Here is a 19,998-nt window from a genome sequence, read left to right as displayed (position 1 = left end):
TGGGCTGATATACACCACATCGTTTCAAAGGTCATAAGAATCAACCATACCACTTCCATCACCTCACGTGTGCACATGCCATACCTACCAATCCTTTTGACAATAAAAGAGGCATAATGATGTAGAGCAGGTCACGGACACTTTCATGTCCAAGATGGATCAGAGAAGGCTCCATCAAAGGCAGAAGTCATCTCAGAACCTTAAAACAGGCATATCTCGCAAACTGGAATGAGTTACTTGACGTACCATATATGATTTTGGAGTAGGACAAGCCACTTTAGCCAACCAACCCGGATATGCCGGGTTGCCCACGCCGAATTTGCAAGATTCCATCATATCGATAGCTGAATTCCATGTTTAATTCCATTTTTACTATAAATAGTAAGTTTTAGTTTGATTATAACTCTTCATCCGTTGGGCTTAAGGAGTTGTGCCCAACATGAGAAGTGTTTAGAAAAATTAGGAGAATAAAGTAGTTAAACCACATAGGACACTATAAATAATATATTTACTATTTATAGTAAGTTACGAATTCTAGGGAGTTTTAGTTATAGTTTAAATCCTAAATTTCTTCCAAGTCTTGGTATCCTTATTTAAAGAGTTGTAAATTCGTTTTTTATTATCAATTAATCAATTTACGAATTTTCATGAATACGATTTCTATTTTCTTGCTTTTTCCTCTTGGATTCGAGAAGTCACTATGAGGAGTTCAGAGAAGCTTTGTGGATTCGTAGTTATCCTTGAGGAAGACGGTGATCGACCTCATCACATTCATTCCTGCGTCACATAACAACCATGTTGAGCAACTGAGAGCCAATATGAATCTTTCAAGCAAATGTAAATAAGGGAATGAGGGATTGCCAGCAACTAAAACCTTTAGAAGACATTATTGAAAGTGCTCATTGATACACCATCCATCAGAATGGCCCACTTGGACAGGACACCGTCCACAAACCAGATTGATTGAATGATCCGAGCCATGCAAGTTGCCTCGAACATCCACTGATGTTGTTTCTCGATGGCAGTTCTAACTGACAGTTTGGATCACATTTCAAAGACCTGAAAAATCAACTCAACTCAGATCAGGTCAACTCGAAGGTCTGATAACTAAATGTAAATTATTCTTCTGGCAGTTGATATGTTGGATCTAGTAGAACAAATTACTTTAAAAAAAAAATAAATAAATAAATAAATAAACCCAAAGTTTTGTCATGACTGAGGCAGTCGGGCTAGATAGCAGGTCTTTCTCTTGTCAGTGAGTTTCCAAGAGACAGTTTGCAATTTCCCAGAGTCAACTTGACTCTTGAGTTTCGAGTTGGGTCACCACGTTGAGGAACCATGGTCTCGAAATATGAGCTCCTCGGCTGATCCGTGAAGGTGAATATATCTACACACTTCGCCCATATGCCGAAGGTAAACAAATCTCCAAGTAAATGAGGCAATGCCTGTAATCTGATGTGAGTTTTTGCCCAATTGTTCCGGCTTTTGAACGAAACATTCATCATTGACACACAAGCAACCCCAAGAATTGTACAAAATGCACACATTGAAGAAACTTCACAATCAATGCATTCTTCCATGCCCACATCTGTGAGACAGAGATCATCCATAACAACAACAAAAAAAAAAAAAAAAAAAGAAAAGAAAAAAAAAAAAAAGAAAGAAAGAAAGAAAAGAACAGTGAGTGGCAGGTTCGACCAACGAATTTTATGATTCTTGCCTTTACAAAAAGATAAATAGATCATCAGCATTGACATTCCATGGTGGTCCATTGCAACAATGGCAACATCTCGCTTGTTTATACATTTGAGTCCTTCTGACTTTTGTACCCCTTCGTGCACAAACGGTTGTGGGCAACTCTCATCAGATCCGTTTGGGGAAATATGGGGGGTTTTCAATCCCAGTACCAAATTCCAGCTTGTTACTTGATGTTTCTTCTAGCCTTCCCATTTCTCTCTTTCAATGATGGAGATGAAGATGGATCTGCATTCCTGTAGGTTCTTCAGCACCAACCAAAGGAATGCCCGTTGGATCCTTCTTACCAGTCATTGAGGGTTCGGTGCACCTGCATCTTGACTGTCATCTTCATTTGGCCTTTGTCTGGCAGCTTTGTCAGCATTCTCGGCATTCTCAGATGCTACATGGGTGTTGGAAGGGCCTGCACCTGCAACTTCATTAACAAAAGAACTATCCAGCCTGTCCAATGCATGTTGCTTCGTTTTTGGAACCAAGACATCTTGGTTTAGCTCAGCACCATTTTCACTCGGGGGGGCAACTGACACTTCCGCATCCCGTTGATGGGCAGGCTTATCTTGCCTACTGTTTTTAAGCAATTGGTCATCAGATTTTCTCTCCAAAGTGGTTTGATTTTCACTTGATTCGGCATTCCGGACTTCAGCAGGTTGGTCAGATGTTGGAATCTCTTCTGTGGTTGGATTAGTAGAGCGATGACTGCCAACCGAGGCGAGGTCCACCATTGCAGGCTCCACTGGGTTTCCATTCTTGTTCAAGGCATCTTTTGGACAAGTTGGCCCATCATTACCACCAATTGGAGCAGATTTCATAGTATGTTCTTCTGAAACACAATGCTTGTTGGTTCGAGTGTTGATTTCCATTGTCGCTGGTATCTCAACAGCAGAAACTGAAGGCCCATCGGAAGAGATGGCTTTCTTGTAGGAAGCATCTTCCTCTGCATGTGGCTTCTCTTGGCTAAGTCGTCTTGGATCCGTTGGATTGCTAGTGGTAGCACCAGGGACCACTTTAGTGGGGTTTACAAGCCCACAACTTCTCGCAAATGAAGCTTCTTTAGGCTCCGTACCAACCGCCTTAACAGAAGTACTATCTTCATGGACGTTAGATTTAGAAACTTTGCTTGGTGGTCCAGATGCATTTTTCCTTGCAGATTGGCCTTCCCGCTTTCCACTTTTCAACTTGGAGACAGGAGACACCATGCGTGAAGATGACAGGGTTTCAGATTTTACATGTTGGTTTGGAAAATGATGCACAGTGGTTCCTTCAATGATGGTTTTACTCATTTTGGGTGCGACATGGATATCAAAACATTCATCAGTTGCATTTCTAGTTCCTGATGTTTTTGATTCCAGAACCGGCACCTTTGTCAAAGCAACAGCATCAGCTATACCACCAACCACTTGTGTTTGTGCTGCAGCGGCCGATGCACCAATTGACGATTGAGATAAGCCAGTAGCAGGTGCAGATCCATCACCCTTCGCTGGAAGGGGTTGCGACTGTGGTGTTTCAGGGAGACAAACTTTGCTGCCGAGTGTAGCATTTTCAACAGATGGATAGTTCTTGCTCACCAAACTCATGGCATTCTCTCCCATTGCAAACACATCTGGTTTTTTGTTGCTTTGGATCGACTGTACAGACTGCACAGTTGCGTCTGGCTTCTGGCCAGATATTACATCAGGGTGCTGAATTTCAGGCTTTTTTTCTCCCAAGTCAGCTGCAGCAGTTCGTGGTTGATTACCATTGTTCCCTTGCTGCTCCTTCGACACCATGAAAACATGATCCATGCCTGCTGCTGGCCTGGTAGTTTGTGGCTGTTGGCCCTGACCTGTTTCGAAAGCAGGTCCTGAATTATTTGCAACTGAAGCTTTCCTTTTGGACACCCGTCTTGCACCGGCAGGTACATTGCTCTTGCCTTTTCCCGCAGGGGACTTCATTGGAGGCACCGGAGCTACAACCGATACTACTTTCTTCACGTCGAGGGAGCTCTTATCTGGTGCATGGCTGAGACGTGGATTGTCTTGGGGAGTGGCAACTTCAACAGGTTTGACCCTGTGAAGTTCCATTTGTGTAGCCGTACCTGACATCGAGGTATCAAAGGCAACTGCTTTCTGGCTGCTTTGGACAGAAGAGTACTCAGGCTTTTCAGCAGATTTCTGCTTCTGGTCGGGTGTCATGTCGGCAGGGCCCACTCGAAGGGTCCTGTCCATCAACCCTTGGGCCAATGGAGCAGTAACATTGGGAGATTGGCTGATCTGGTGCTCATTCCCAGCTTGCATTGAACCAATCTTTGCAGTATTCTGATTCTTCGGGTCTGTCATGTTTGTAGGGTTGATGCTTGGTTTAGCTGTGCTCTCAGAAGCAGCAGCTGTAGTAACAGAAACTGGACCTCCTGTTTCACGATCCCTTTTTTCCAGCAAAGGTGACATACTCGGGTCTTTCCCTTGAGCAACAGACGGACTCGGAGCTTGGACTGGAACCAAATCAACAGCTTTTTGGAGACCCGAAATCGGATTGGCTTCATTCTGAGTAAACGCATGCACCTGTATTCCTGATGACCCAAGCAACCTTCCCCTATCTTGGGCAAAACCCAAAACTGGAAGACTTGGAATGGAATTAGCTTCAGGACCAACAGCAGCTGCATGGGGTTTCTGTTTTGTTGCCCGCCGCCGAGGTTTTCCTTGTGCAGTTTGAGTCTTTTGGCTTTGTCCAATGACTTGTGAGGGCATGGCAGGAACCAGAGTTGCTAGTGAACCGGGGGCAGTTCCTACCGCTAACTGATGTTGTGGGTTTCCACTCAGCCCTTGCATGTAAAGGGAAGCATCCGAGATAGGGACCATAATATAAACAGGAAATTCTTGTATTTGAGGTCCCATTGCTGATGTGCCAACACTTTCAGATGGCACCGGAACAATCATAGGGGATGGGTTCATAGGGGATGGAGAGACATCTGTTGCTGCTCTTTTTGGCCTGCCCCGCCCCCGTCTTGTTGGTGGAGTTGGCTCATTGCAAACAAGCTGCACATCTTTGGATGGCGGTGATGGCCCTTTGGATGAACGTGGTAAGGACCTTTTGGATGGGGGCGGTGCCTCCATAGATGGCTGTGGTGGCTCTTTTGATGGGGGCAGTGCCTCCTTTGTTGGCTGTGGTGGCTCTTTTGATGGGGACAGTGCCTCCTTTGTTGGCTGTGGTGGCTCTTTTGATGGGGGCAGTGCCTCCTTTGCTGGCTGTGGTGGCTCCTTGGATGGCAGTTCTGGCTCTTTGGATGGCTGTTGTGGCTCCATGATTGATTGTGTCAGCTCTTTCAATTGCGATGATGACTCTATCAATGATGGTGGTGGCTCTATGGATAGAGGCAGCGGCTCTACACATGCAAGTGGTAGCAACTCTTTGGATGGTGAAGAATCTGTGGATGGCAGCTGTTCCACTTTTATTTTTATATCTCCCACCTTTGACCCGTCAGCATCTTTGGCCATACATGAATCCTTAGTATCATCCTTAGCTTTGGGGGATTCGGGAGAATCAACTTGACAAAGCTTTTCAAATTCTTCCTCCGTCCATTGATCTTCATATGAGCGTACCTACAAAAGAAGTAAAAAGACCTTCAATGGTGACACTAGATATCATGAGATACTCAGGGAGGATTTGCTTTTCCTTTTCTTCAACGTTTTGTTTGATCCAGCAATGGTACAAGTGGGGCCCACCTTTCAGTGCCCTAAGCCATCAATCAGATGTCCATCAAGGGATGGGGCATGCCACATGCCTTAATACCTCCCCTCATAGACAATCATAGCAATCTGATGACAATGGACAACTACAAACAATGGTCCCAAATTACTGAGGAACCAACGAGAGAGTTATGATCACTGGCAGGGGAAGATTTCTGGGTTATCCTGCCTGCATTGGGACCCACTATACAAGCAATCTGGACCACCAAAAGATGGGTAACTATGTACGATTGATAGAGCCAAGTTAATGGTCAACTGGACAGTGCACTTCATGTAAAGCTGCCCATCATGCAAACCACTTCCATTGCTATAAGAGTTTGGTGACAAACCTCTCTAGTTCGTTTACCCCGTCCATAATGTTGGGTATCAAGGCCCCCAAGCGAGTCGCTTTTCTGTTTTACCATGGCATGGGCTGCTTCATGTATCTGCATAGCTTGATAGAATGCCTCCAAGTCGCCGTCTGTCACAAGACGAGGAGGCACAGGCGGTAGTGGCTCTGAGCAATCGTTGCGTCGTGCAAGTAGCTTTTGCCATTCTTCCTGGAATTTTGGTAAAATGAGTTCTCTATTAAATAGCAGAAAAACAAAACTGGCAGAGCAATACACATGTATAAAGAGTTCTACTAAGCCCACACACATTTTCCAAACCTAGCGGATGTAAGGGATATTCATGCCGTGCATCAGGTGGGCCCCACTTTCAAGATGACCTGGCCCAAAAATCAGGATGGTCCGCAGATCAGGTACAGCACACATGTATGTTGGATGTGAACCACTGCAATTGTTTTTAAAAATGTCCACCATTTCCATTCATGCATGTCCCACTTGGATGAGTTGACCAGCATGATTTTTGGACAAGGTCATTTACATGGTGGGATCCACCTGAGGCACAGCTATGATACCCTAATCATGTGCAAGGTTGGAACCAGTAACTGAATGTAAAGGTGTGTTTGGGATCAGCAGAGCTCCATGCATAGGAGCAAAACACAGACCATCTCTTCTTGATGCCTTTGTTTGTCAATTGATTCAAAAATGTCAATCTCTGAACCACTGCAATCAAAAAATAAACATGAGGAAATAAAAAGGAAAGCATGATAGATAACTACAACCATATCTTGCAGAAAATACAGTAACTGCAATAAAATATCAGTAAGAATCAAAAACTATAAAAGATAATTAAAATCCTAAAATCAAACCTACCTGCGAGCTATGAGTTCGTTGAGAGCATAATCATCTAAAACATGGGTAGCTTCTTCTTTCTTACACTCCCTAAAGAGGGACTCCAAATATTCCCTTCGATCTTCTGCACTGTAATAGTAAATACAGTAGAAATCATTCACCAAATGTCCAACAGAATGGAATTCTTTTGAGCGGAAACCATAAGAGTCAAGGTCATTCATCGGCTGGGTAGAGACAAATCTCATTCTCAACAACTATGCACGGAATTTCTCCAGATATTTTAAAAATTTGTGGGTTCTCTTGGGATAGATAATCTCACATAAAAAATAAATAAATACAAAATATATGTAAATTGTAAATAGGAATTTTATAGTGTAATTATCAAGAAAACATCAATACATTATTGTTATATTATCAGTCTTTCAGTGATATTTTGAAAATGCCCAGTTTTCTAAAAATACCAAGACTATAGCTGCATTTTCAATGTATTGGAGAGTTGTCAGTATGAGTAGACGGGCTGACCGTGCACATGCTCCAGCCCGAAATCAGGCCAGTCATTAGGTGGGACAGAAATGCACAATAAATGTGAACCATTGTTGAATTCTTTTTAGGCATCCAGTTTCCTCACACGTGTGGCCCACCAGACACCCGGACCAGCCTGATGTTTTGGGCCACGGCACATAACAGCAGGCCCACCAGACCAAAAACACAGATCAGGCATGCACATGCCACTTGGGAACATGTTGAGGGAGTAGAATTCTTGAGTTAGAACCTTCAAATCCCAATCTACCTAGTATTGTTGTCAAAAAAGCCAGCAGTAATGCTCTGATTAGCAAGTCCCAGTTTTTGCTCAGCTGAAGCCCTAACTTGTTCCTCCACAGAGCTCACCTGATTACAGCAATCAGTAAATGTAAAATGATTTAGCAAGACTTTGTACTCTTAGAGATCATCTTAACACAAGAAAAGATTCAGATCCAGTAGTTCATTTCTATAGTTCAAATGCAGCTGAATAGAAGACATCGAATTCAGTTGGAAAAAAGTATTTCATTCATTCAGACAGGCATGGGTCAGAATGGGCGAATCATTTCATTTTCTATTGAAAGAAAGACAACTCGGTTTGGGCTAATATTTAACCAGGATTTACAGTGACGGATAAGGATAATATAAATCTAATGGGATACAAGAGAGACACAATTTGGAAGGAGAAATTATGGGGACTTGAACCCCCACATATAGCTAGCTGATGCTTTCAAAATGTGGCACCCAGGGATCCATGTCTAGAGTAGAGACATCTAGACACCAAACTGCTGATCTGCTGGCCCTCATTGTGTATGGAGGATTCACCAAAAATCTCCTAGACTGGAAGATCCTAACCATTTGATTGTTGTATTCTTTTCTTAACCATCGATTTGTAGACCACTAAACAAAGGTTAAGAGCTTCCAATTTGGGAGTGTTTCTAGGAGCTGCCAATTTGATAGTATCCATTAGATCAATGGTCTGGATCACCAAACCATGAGCCCCACATGTATACGCTTGAAAGCATCACCAAAATGTACTTCTGCTAAGGCTCAAAGCCAAGGTGTCCTGAATTGGTTGCATAACGGCTGTTATGCAATGGTAATAGTGGTGCTTGTTACACGATTCAAGGTCCTAACTGCCAACCCATAGGAAAAACACTCGTAATGACCGTTACAGTCAAAAGACAGCTATTTTTTCTTTAAAACCGTTCCAAATGGCCTCCATTTCCACTTCCTTTTTCCATTTATCTTTAATTTTCATTGTTCTTAAAGTGATCCTAATCTAATTTCAACATACCTCGTGCACTCTGTGGATCAAAACACTCAATTTAGGCGATTTGAATAAACAAAAGTTCCTTGCGCCATTTTGGGGAAAAAATGGAAAAAGAGGTAACATTCAATTTATATATAAAAAAAATCTTCCTGGAACGAATGCAGGATGAATAGGTGTGCAAACTCATGCCTTGGATTAGACATTTTAATCTGATTTTGTAGCTTTTTTTCTGTAATTTTTTTAAAAAATTTTAAATTGGCTAATTTATTTTTTATGAACAATGACTATCAAGAAAAAACCTCAAAAAATATAAATTATTATTTTTAATTATTGATTGTAAATGGTTGGAATAAATATATGATGAATAAATGTCTTTCATGCCTTAGATTAGTCATTTTAATCCTTTAAAGAAAAAAAAAAAGTTAGTAATTTTTTTTTTAAATTTTTTTGGATGGACAGTGACTATCAATAAAAAACCCCCCAATGTTTTTTTTAAAAATTATTTTATTATTATTATTTTTAAAATACTGACTGTAGATGGTTGGAATAGATGTGGGATGACTAGATGTACAAATTCATTCCTTAGACTAATAATTTTAATCCCATTATCTTTTTCTTTTTTTTCTTTTTTCTTTTTTTGTATTTTTTATTTTCGGATGAACAATTACTATCAAGAAAAAATCCCAAAAAATTTATTTATTTTTGTTTAATATTGATTGTAAATAGTTGTAATAGATATAGGACGAAGAGATGTACAAATTCATGCCTTAGATTAATCATTTCAATCTCATTTTCTACTTTTTGTTTTTTTATTTTCACCTGCTCTCTCTTTATATATATATATATATATATATATATATATATATATATAGAGTCATGCTCCCCTGCGCACCTACGCACGTGCGCACTTTTGCACACGTGTCATGGGTGTCTAATCTGAATGGTCCATGTGATGCGGAATTCCATGAAACCCCATGTGACAAATTTTCACCCTGATCTAAAATTCTATTGGGCCATAGCAAAGAGAAATGCAAATCAAGGGAGGAAAATGTTTTCATTTTTCATGGGCCATCTAAGTTTTAGATCAAAGTAAAACTTGGGCCCGGGGGGTTTCACGAGGTGCTGCTTCACATGAACGGTTCAGATTTTGGATCCACATCACGTAGGATGGGTTCTCAAAAAAGTTCGTACGTAGTACGTACGAACTGGTTCGCAGGTGAGCGTTTCCGTGTGTGTATATATATATATATATTAATATTGATTGTAAATTGTTGTAAAAGATATACACATTCATGTCTTAGATTAGTCATTTTAATTCCTTTTTCTATTTTTTTGTCTTAAAAAAAAAATAAAAAAAAATTCAGATGATTTTCGAATGAACAATTACTATCAAGAAAATCCCTAGGAAAGGTTTTTTTATTTCTTAAATATTGATTGTAAATGGTTGGAATAGATGTAGAATGAATAGATATATAAATTCATGCCTTAGATTAGACATTTTAATCCCATTTTGCAATATCTTTTAATTTTTTATTTTCAGTTGAATAGTATCTGTTAAGAAAAATCTCCAAAAAATGTGGTTTTTTTTTTTTTTTTTTTCTGTGTAATATTGATTATGGATGGTTGGAATGGATGTAGGATCATTAGATACACAAACTCATGCCCGAAATTGGTCATTTTAATGTAAATTTGTAATTTTTTCTGATTTTATTTTTATTTCAAATGAATAGTGATTGTAAATAAACATGTGAATAAATTGTTGTTTTTTTTTTTTTTTTCATCTTGAATTTAGAACTTGGAATACATGTATAATGATTAAGGGTGTGTTTGGTTCGTGGAATTGAATGGTATTGAATTGTATTAGATGGGATTAACATCATTATTGCACAATGATTGCATGTCTGGAAATACCATGGTATTGTAGCCATCCAATCCCATGTTTGGGATAATTTTTTTGTAATGGGAAAACACCGGATTAAGCAAAATCATGTTTGGTGGACAATGGAATTATAATCAACGGACCAAATTCACAACAGATGTTGTTCACTTGTACACATATATAATCGGAATGTCATGTGTAAACGGTGTATATGCATGGACGGCATGGATAAATGCATGCATCAATGTGGGGCCCACATGTGAAGTGGATTTTAAAATCCACGGAAATCCTGCATGGGACCAAATGCAATTCCACAGGACTAAATGCAATTCCATCCCACATAATCCCAACCTTTCCCATCCTCTCCAAATGCTGGATGGAATTGCATGGGACCAAATGCAATTCTATCCCATCTAATACCCTATGCCAAACGCCCCCTAAATGTTTATATCTTGGACAAATGAGGAGCTTGATTCATTTTTGTTTAGACTTTGGTCTTGGGTTTATAGTGAGAAAATAACACCCAACCAGGAAGTGGGGATATTGGATGACAACATTGTGAGAGGGGGGATGGTAGACACTCCATGAAATGCAACTACTATGGAAAAGTGATTATTGGGAGAATCATGTGACTTAAGAAAACATTTGACACATCAAAAGAGCCAAGTCGCAGGTTCAATAATGTGTCAATAGAGGTAATGCAGATGTGTTAGTGCATTGTTTTATGCACCCTATTTATCAATCACGTGAGTCATTGTGTCATGTAGTTGGTTGAGCCCTTGGAAGCTGAAGACTGAAGACAAGTGAAGGTAGAGCATCAATGAGCAAAGAACAAGTAAACGCGGTGCCTTGGTGACCCTAACCCTTGACCCAAAACAACCCAGACCTCTAGATGATCTTAAGCCCAATACGTAAACCTTTTATTGATCATCCCTTACGCTATATGAGCCTAAATTGACCATCCTTAGATTGGCTTCAAAGGTCCCGTGTTGCTTAGAAAACTACATAATTTTATCAACATTCGGTCCCACCAAACCCACATTCGGTCTGACTGAAAATGGCTAAAACAGGACAGCAAGTTGAGGCAGAATTCTGAGTAATTTAGTTGCAACTGAGTGCCACCTTCGGTCTCACCGAGGACCACTTTCGGTGCGACCGAAGACCACCTTCGGTGCAACTAAAAGTGCCCAAATCTGTCCAATGGCTTTCTTGTCTAAATTCGGTTCAACCAAACCTCAATTCGGTGCGACCAAACATACACTCAGTGCAACCGAAGACTAGCCGTTATAGATCCATTGTAGCCTTTTTCCTATAAATCTAGCAACCGGATCTTTGTGTAGATTATGAATTTTGGCATTTTAGAAACCTTACTACATCCCAAGCTCTACCAAACCTCCTAGGCTCTATCACGATGAGATCAAGGTGTCCTGTATCAGTATCGGTTGGCGTAACGGTGACCTCCAAAACCGATACGGATACGGGGTCGTAATGGCAATAAGGGGGCGTAACGGCGTAAAAATATTTTTTTGCCAAAAAAATATAAAAAAATATGTATTAAATTTGGAATAGTCTAAGCATTCCAAATATGCATTCATTTATAAATTGGAACATGTTTATGGTGGTGTAACGGTCCACTCTTTGGTGAGAAGCTGTATCGGACTGTCTGATTAATTTTTGAACCAGGTAACCTGAATTTGACTACAAAATGTATATATTTAATTTTCTAAATATCTAATTTATATACTTAACAATTTAATATCTTTCTCCCAGTAGTTCTTTAAAAAAATGAAATTAAATTCAGGTAGATGGCGTTGCCAATTTCGGGCTGACTTGGAGGACCAATCTATGCCCCAAATTAGCCTCAAATTCATGCAATTTATTGTCATTATCCCACTTATGTATAAGTGGACATTTATTGGATAGTGAATCATGAAAAAAATCAAAAGGCCCTATTTTAAAAAATAAGAGTATACAAAATAACAATTAAAACTATTCAAATAATTTGATTTTGGCATTGTGAGTTAGCAATTGCAGTTTATTATTTAATTGGTAAATTTTAAGTTAATATATGTCTTTTTTACAATTTTTTAAGGGCTCAAATTAGGCGGGACTCGGATTGTGAAGTGTAGCACACATGTCAAAGTTTTTTGGGCCCCACCCATGATGAATGTGTTATATCTAAACCGTCCATTCATTTGACGAGATCGTCTTAAGGCTTGACACGAAAAATAATACTGATCTAATTATCAAGTGGACCACACTGCAAAAAGCAGTGGGGGATTGAACGTCTACCATTGAAAACTTTTTTGGGATCACAGAACTTTCAGATCAATATGAAATTTGTTTTTCCTCTTCATTCAGGTCTTTTTGACCTTATGAACAGATTGGATGGAAAATAAATGTTACGGTGGGCCTACGAATTGTTTAACTGTGAAAATCATCATCTCCGCTGCTATTTTTGGTGTGGTCCAGATGATCTTTGGATACGATTCATTTTTTAGGTAATGCTCTAAAATAATATTTAAAAATAGATGAACGGTGTAGATATAATAAATACATCACTGTGGAGCCCATAAAACTTTGATCTCCTTTGAACCGTTCGTACAACTCGGAGCTCGAGGAGTGTCAGCGCTCGTCTCAGCGTGACACGTACCTACAGCAGCTTACGCTTGCAAAAAAAAAAAAAAAAGGAGAGAGGAAAACCGAAAAGAAAAAAGAGGGAAAGAAGAGAAGAAAAAGGAGGGAAAGAGGGAAAGAACAGAGAGAGAGAGAGAGAGAGAGAGAGAGAGAGGAGGAGGAGGAGGAGGAGGAGGAGGCCGCAGCCACAGCCGCAGCAGGGCGAGAAGAGGAAGAAGAAGAAGAAGAAGAAGAAGAAGAAAGAGAAGAAGAAGAGGAAAAGAAAGGAAAAAGGTAAGGTTTTTTTAATTTTTTTTTTTTTTTTTCCAAGGCTCGTAACAGCCGTTACGGGTCAGTAACGGGCGTTACGCCCATAACGGCCATTACGTGTACAAAAAAGGGACTCGGCCGATACGGCCTCGTATCGCGTAACGGGTACCACCGTTATCGTTACGTATCGGCCGTTACGGCCGATACGTAACTGTTTTAGGACACCCTGGATGAGATACATGTTCTCTTCTTGGTGATTCTTCACTCTAATGAGCATTCCAAGCTCCTCTACAAGAAGACCATGATCTCAAGTCCTCTCTAGAGCTTAGACACCATTTCTCTTGGCAAACTCATGTGTCTATCAACCTTTAGAGTGTCCATTAACTAGAATCCCCTAGGCTTTATAACTTATTAGTTGTAGGAGATTCTACCAAACCTCTCATCACCTTGGTCACCGCATCGGAGCATCACAAGGTGTTTGATCTTGGAGTTGAAGCCTTGGTAAAGCATTGACATCATGATCAGGGGAGCAAATGAAAGCTGATTAAAGCACGAGAGAGCATCGATCAAGCAACCCGAGAAGGTTCTACAAAAGGGATTCAATCCAACAAGTTGTCATGTGTAAGAGTCCGTATACACTTCTTCCTTTTGTAGGATTGGGTGTAAGAGTTTGAATTGCCAAAGTCGACTAGGTTCTTGTGTAGGACCTTGGCTCTTGTGTAGGGCCTAAATCAAAGTCCCTGTGTAGGCCACCAGACATGGGTGCATACATGTTAGTCTTCGTGGGAGTCTCCGACGGGAGTAAACGTAGGTCCATAGATTAAGACCGATGTTGTTGGTTAGCTTACGGAAAACCAACTAAAGTCTCCTGTGAGAGCCTCCGGTGGGAGTAAATGTGGATCATTGGATTAAGACCGAGGTTGTTGGTTAGCTTATGGAAAACCAACTAAAGTCTCTTGCGAGAGCCTCTAGTGCAAGTGTACATCAGCAGATTCTTGTGTAGGATCGATGTTCGTGGCGAGCCTATAAAAAACCGCGTAAAATCTCTTTGGAAGTCGGTCATTGTGTAGGATTATAAAGGTTAAAGGTGAACCTGATTTAAAACCTCTGATAGTGAAATCTAATACACTCATGAGTTCAGTGCGTTCGCCGAGAGTGGAGTAGGGCAACCGAACCACTATACATGCTTGTGTTGGGATTGTTATTTGAGCACTTGTTTAATTATGCCTATGCGGTGAATGTTTAATTATATGTATGCATGATTAGATGAGTGCTAGGAGTTGATAGCACATCCCGCATGCACATGTACATTATCATGTTTATAGACTGGTTGCTTAATTGCCACATCTTTTGTAGTTTATGTGATTGGACCCTCCAATGGCTTGGAAGCCTTAGAGTTAAATTGCCTTGCTTAGATTAATTTACACATTAGTTTAAGTAGGCAATTAGTATTAGAGAAGGTTCCTCCCAAAAGGCTTAACCGCTCGAAGCGAGATCCAAAGGAGTCGTGGAATGATGTCTTCTTATCAGGGAAAACTAAGGTTACCCAAGAACATGGACATATTTGTAAATCCATAATGGGTAAGCCTTTTGGGGACAATAGAGGATTTGAACTTGGTAGTCACATTTTTGTATCTACCCTTTTGGTAATCCGAAAGGGACTTGTCTACTTCGGGAAGTAGCTCGAGAACCTCTACTTCGGGAAGGTTATAGAGGTAATGCAGATGATGCAACAAAGTTTGGAACGTCAAAGGGCAAAAGAGCTAACGTGTATCAGAAGATGCGGCCTAACACGGGGTGCTTGGTCCAAATTATATAAGCGTTGGAAAGCACCAGGATGTTGAATCCAGTGAGCATTTAGATCGAGAGATCATGATGGCTAGGAGAGAGCATGCACACCACTTGCGAAGATGATAAGCATTAGCGCATGTTTAGGGGGATGCGTCTTTATGTCATGTAGGGGAGAGTGGGAGTGGGAGGAGTTGTAGCGGGTTTGGGAGTGAAACTGGAAGTGGGGTTGGGGATGGGAGTAGGGTATATTTGGTGGATTACAGCGTGCCTTCGACGGATAAGACACTTCAGGAGCTGTGATGATGTGGATGTGGTGGGGGACGAGAGACCCTCGTGTGATTTGATTCTATTCAGAAAAAAGACAACAAAACAAAAGAAGATAAAACAAATGTGGACTAAAACTAAAATGGAGAAGCTTATAGGGTAGTAACCAAGCTATTCATGCATGGAAACAGAGCTCCAAATTTTGTCAACTCCCCCTACTGGCAAGTGGTGATTGATGTAACAGTAAAGGTAGGCGAAGTAGTGAAGGCACACATAACTAAAGAGATTATAAGAAAATGGATAAATGCAGAGTATCAAGATGTGAAGGCATATGTGGCCATTCTTAAACACATATGGCAAACAAGAAAATGCACTATTATGTGCGATTGTTGGATTGACCCAACCAAACATAGCATGATCAATTTCACGGTATACTGAACAATGTTCCATAAATCAATCGATGCATTAAAAGCAATATAAATGTTGATTATATTTTCAACCTCGTAGATTAGATGGTGGATGAGATTGGAAAGGTTAATGTCATATAGATTGTAATTGATAGTGAAGCAACATACAACCTATAGGAAGAATGTTTATGGCAAAGATATGAGATTTATTCTCACCACCATGTGCCGCACATTGCATCGATCTTATATTGAAAGATATTGGAAAGAAAAAGAGTATCGCAAAATTGGTTGGAAGTGACAATATTCCTCTACAACCATAACTAACTAATCGCCATATTGAGGAAGTTCAAGAACGGGAGAGAGCTACTTAGGCCTCCGGCGACTAGATTTGCGACAAACTTTTTAGCCCTTGAAAGCTTGTATCAACCTTCAGGAGAGTTGAGTAAGATATTTGCTTCCCAGAAGCGACTCAACACAAGACATGGACAAAAGATATCATGTACACTGGTTGAAGTTATAGCGATCATCAAGGACAACAAATATTAGAAGAAGGTTGTAAACATCCTTAGGATGATGGAACCGTGATGCAGGACATGAAATTCAAATATGATGTGCAAGATTTTCAGGCTTTGGATCACACTAGCTCAGAAACAATTACACAAAATTCCACATCCCACACGAAAGTTCAAACACTTAATCAAGGGGAATCTTATGCGGATCCAGGCCTACACATGCTAGGGCCGGATCAATCAAAATTATAGACCAAACAAGAATCAAAGAAGGGTAAATTCATCCACACATGCACAGAAATAATTCCCCCAATCCAAGGGATCCAGAAATTTCAATTAGGGGAACCCTAAGGTTGAAGAAAGGGCAGAAAATTGGGAATTTGAATCATTTAGGGTTGGGTTTAGGAATTTTGGGTGAAAGAGGAGTGAAAGAGAGGAAAGAGATGAACCAGAGAAGTACCACACATGTGGACAGCAGCAATGGCCCAGACGCATGTGCGTGTGATCCCGGCCACACGTGTGTGGGGCCCACGATTCAGAAAAAGGCCAGCTTAGCCCTGGTCAGCTAGGGGTGGACTTCAAACCCCCCAAATATCAGCTCAATCCGATGCACGGTTTGTGCGTGGTGCTCCGTCGATGTTTCAGCCCTCTTGCAGGGCCATATTCTGGAAATCTGCTATAGAGAGAAAAACAGCTGTAATAGATGATGGATTTGAAGTATAGATGATTGTAGGAGGAGAAATATGGATGGAAGAAGATGGAGGCGAATCAGGATAGGTGTGGCTTCGCACCGCGGTAATCAGCCCTTTGAGGAAGGGAGGGTTTCACACCCAATTGAATCTCCACAACTCAGAAATTTAGAGCAGAAAAACGCAGAAATTTTATTAATCTTCGATGAAAAAAAAAGACTACAAGGGGTGCCTATTTATAATAAAACCATATACCCCAAAAACTCGCGCCATGTGTGCAATCTATTACTTGGCGACGAAGTAATAAAAAATAATTAACTAATAAAAGCAATATAAACCGTCCATGAAGCAAAACCCAAAGTACTAGATTAATTAGAATAGTGGGTCACGATTATGAGAACCCATGGTGGGATTCACATGGTTATCGGGTCCACTCCAACGAACCAAAACGCAGTCCTCTAACTAGGATGCCCTCCCTGGACGTTGTCATCGATCCAGATCAATGTGAGGCCCTCCTTGCGTACGTGCGTAGGGGGGGCGTGCGTGTGTGCATGATGTCCCCATCAAACCGCTAATGGAAGTCCTTCGTCTTATAGAATCCGACAGGACAGGTTTCCTTTATGATGTTATGGATAAAGTGAAGCTAGCCATTCGCATGATTGTACACATTATATAGATTACTAGAAGATTGAAACACGTTGGACAAACCAACTTCACCACGATCTTCATGTGGTAGCTAAACTCTTAGTTAGTATGAACTTGTTGTTATAGTCAATTATTTTTATCGTGTAATCATTAAAGTCTTTGTTTTCATCTTTGTATTGTAGGATGCTATCTAAACCCGAGATACAGATAAGTAGTTTCATCTGTTAAGGATGATAAGGTTCGTGTTAGGCTGAAGAACATAATAAAGTATTAGAGCACAACTTAAATAGGTATATAAGGGCATCAAATGGAGTATCAAGTCTTAACTTACTGGTGTTTAATTTATTTATTTTGGTAATTAAAACAATATAATGTTTTGGTGTTGCCCATAGTTGGAAGTATAATTACTTTGCTAGGGTAGCTTCTCCAATGCTCTAGCATAAATGGCAATCTCTTAAACTCCTTCGGATAAGAAACTAATGTTTTATTAATTATTAGTATTATTAACTGTAGAAATTATTTTATTAGTCACGTATAACAAATTCTTTTCCTCCTGTTGTACAGTTGATTGGTGAATGCATTTTGGAGAAAGTGCAAAGGCTCTCAAGACAATTGCGCAAGACAATTGTGGTGAAAATTTTGAGCCAGATAACTTCTTCCTCAAGTTGAGAGAAAATTGAAGTTGTTTCGAACACATCTACTCTAAGAATAAGAATAGATTGCTGGCCAAGACTTTGGATCGGGTCGTCTACATGCACTACAATGTGAAGCAGAGATTATGGAATGCAACATGAAGAAGTCGAGGTGCACGACCCGATGATACGTGCAGGATAGGAAGGGGCATGCAACTGTCTTGGACCTAGAGGATTAATTTAACCCAATGAAAGGTGTACTAACAAGAGCAACTAAACTGAGACAGATGATCATGACGGCGACGACGATGATGATGATGATGCATTTGCCTCTAGTATTGCTTAGCACACGGGAGTACAACTGGCAACAAATCCTGATGTTGATGAGGATCGACAGAGTAAATGAGGCCGAACTTACAAACATACCGAGTCACAATATGACCAGCTAGGGGAGAGCATCATGGGGAGGTTGGTACTAGTGATGCTTTAGGACACGGAGCAGTGGGAGATCCAGGACAATAGATTGCTTACAAATATGGAAACGGATATGACTATGGACAATATACGGACTTGTTGAGCCACTTTCATGTTGGACTACTCCTGGTCATCGCTTTGATCCATTTGGAGTAGGTTGATATGGGGGCACACATATCCGGATCCAAAGCCGAGTTATTTGTAATCTCACTCTATGCAATATGAGTATGAGCATAGTACAGGTAGCAGGGGTAGTTGCAATACAAGCACAACTATGGCGGTTGGCCTGGTGACTATGACTATGGCTATGGGTCTTCGTCTAACACTAGTGGATATTCTTACTCGAAGTTGACATAGCAAATGCCTAATTAGGACCGAGATTACACATCCTTGGGCTTCATTGACATGATATTTCCTTTCGGCTTTGGTTATTATTGATATGCAACACCTATTCCGCAAGGACCACAACAACAACTGGATGATGACGAGGATGTGGAAGTCAACCAACCACAAGTAGCACGATTTTCATCCCGATGGTGATTGACTAGAGTGGTGACACAAATACAATTGGTGTGTATAAATTGTACACTTGTAATATTTTTGTACATTGAGCTTTAAACCTTTTAAGTGGCATTATTTTATGACTTATCACTTATGTTCTGAATCTTTTGACACATTGTCCATGGTTATATAAATATAAATAATTAATTATCTCATCATTAAGATCACATTCATGCTAAAATAATCTGATCATTGATATTAGATATTTGGAAAATTAATTTTAGGAATTTTGGCATCAATCAAAGCCTGTCAAGTTCAAAAAAACATCAAACAAGCCAAGACAACATTTCTGCCAAATGGTGGACCGTTACACTATCATAAACATGTTAAAAAAAATAAAATAAAATAAAAAATACATATTTGGAACCTTTAAAATACTTGGGATTTTTTTTTCCATATTTTTTGGATTTTTTAATTTTTCTTTTGCTCCCCACCACCCCCACCCCCCACCCCCCCTGAGAGAAATGAATTGGATTGACAAAGCAAGCATGTCCAAGATTTTGTTCATCGTGGATCAATTTCACCACCACCACCATCATCATAATTATCTAAGCCTTATCCCAACTAATTGGGGTCAACTACATGAATCCTTTTCTGCCATTCCACTCTATCAAGGGCCATAACTTTAGTTAGACCATAGGTCATCGAGTCTTTTCTAACTCCACCTACGTCCTTTTGGACCTTCCCTTTGTCCTTTTAGAGCCTTCAACTTGTACGCTTAGTTCTTGGTCTCCGTTACACATGACATGACCAAACCATTTAAGTCTACTTCCCCTCATCTTATTACCCATTGGTGAACTCCTAAATTCCCTTGAAT

General features: G+C 40.3%; 1 protein-coding gene across 1 annotated transcript in view; it reads right to left on the bottom strand.

Annotated features, from left to right (window-relative positions):
* Positions 1 to 1,546: 1,546 nt before the first annotated feature.
* The window catches only part of LOC131226952 (chromatin structure-remodeling complex protein SYD-like), a 126,368-nt gene continuing 107,916 nt past the window's right edge, over positions 1,547 to 19,998 (bottom strand). Inside the window, exons 25-29 of the mRNA XM_058222644.1 lie at positions 7,443 to 7,540; positions 6,674 to 6,781; positions 6,466 to 6,523; positions 5,807 to 6,016; positions 1,547 to 5,330 (exon numbers count right to left, since the gene is read on the bottom strand). Coding sequence (XP_058078627.1) covers positions 2,046 to 5,330; positions 5,807 to 6,016; positions 6,466 to 6,523; positions 6,674 to 6,781; positions 7,443 to 7,540 — 3,759 coding nt within the window. The 3' untranslated portion in view covers positions 1,547 to 2,045. The remainder of the gene's footprint in view (positions 5,331 to 5,806; positions 6,017 to 6,465; positions 6,524 to 6,673; positions 6,782 to 7,442; positions 7,541 to 19,998) is intronic.

The sequence above is a fragment of the Magnolia sinica genome, chromosome 15, assembly GCF_029962835.1.
Source record: "Magnolia sinica isolate HGM2019 chromosome 15, MsV1, whole genome shotgun sequence".
Taxonomy (NCBI): Eukaryota; Viridiplantae; Streptophyta; class Magnoliopsida; order Magnoliales; family Magnoliaceae; genus Magnolia; species Magnolia sinica.
The sequence above is the reverse complement of the archived record's forward strand: the minus strand, read 5'-3'. Positions and strand labels throughout refer to the sequence as shown.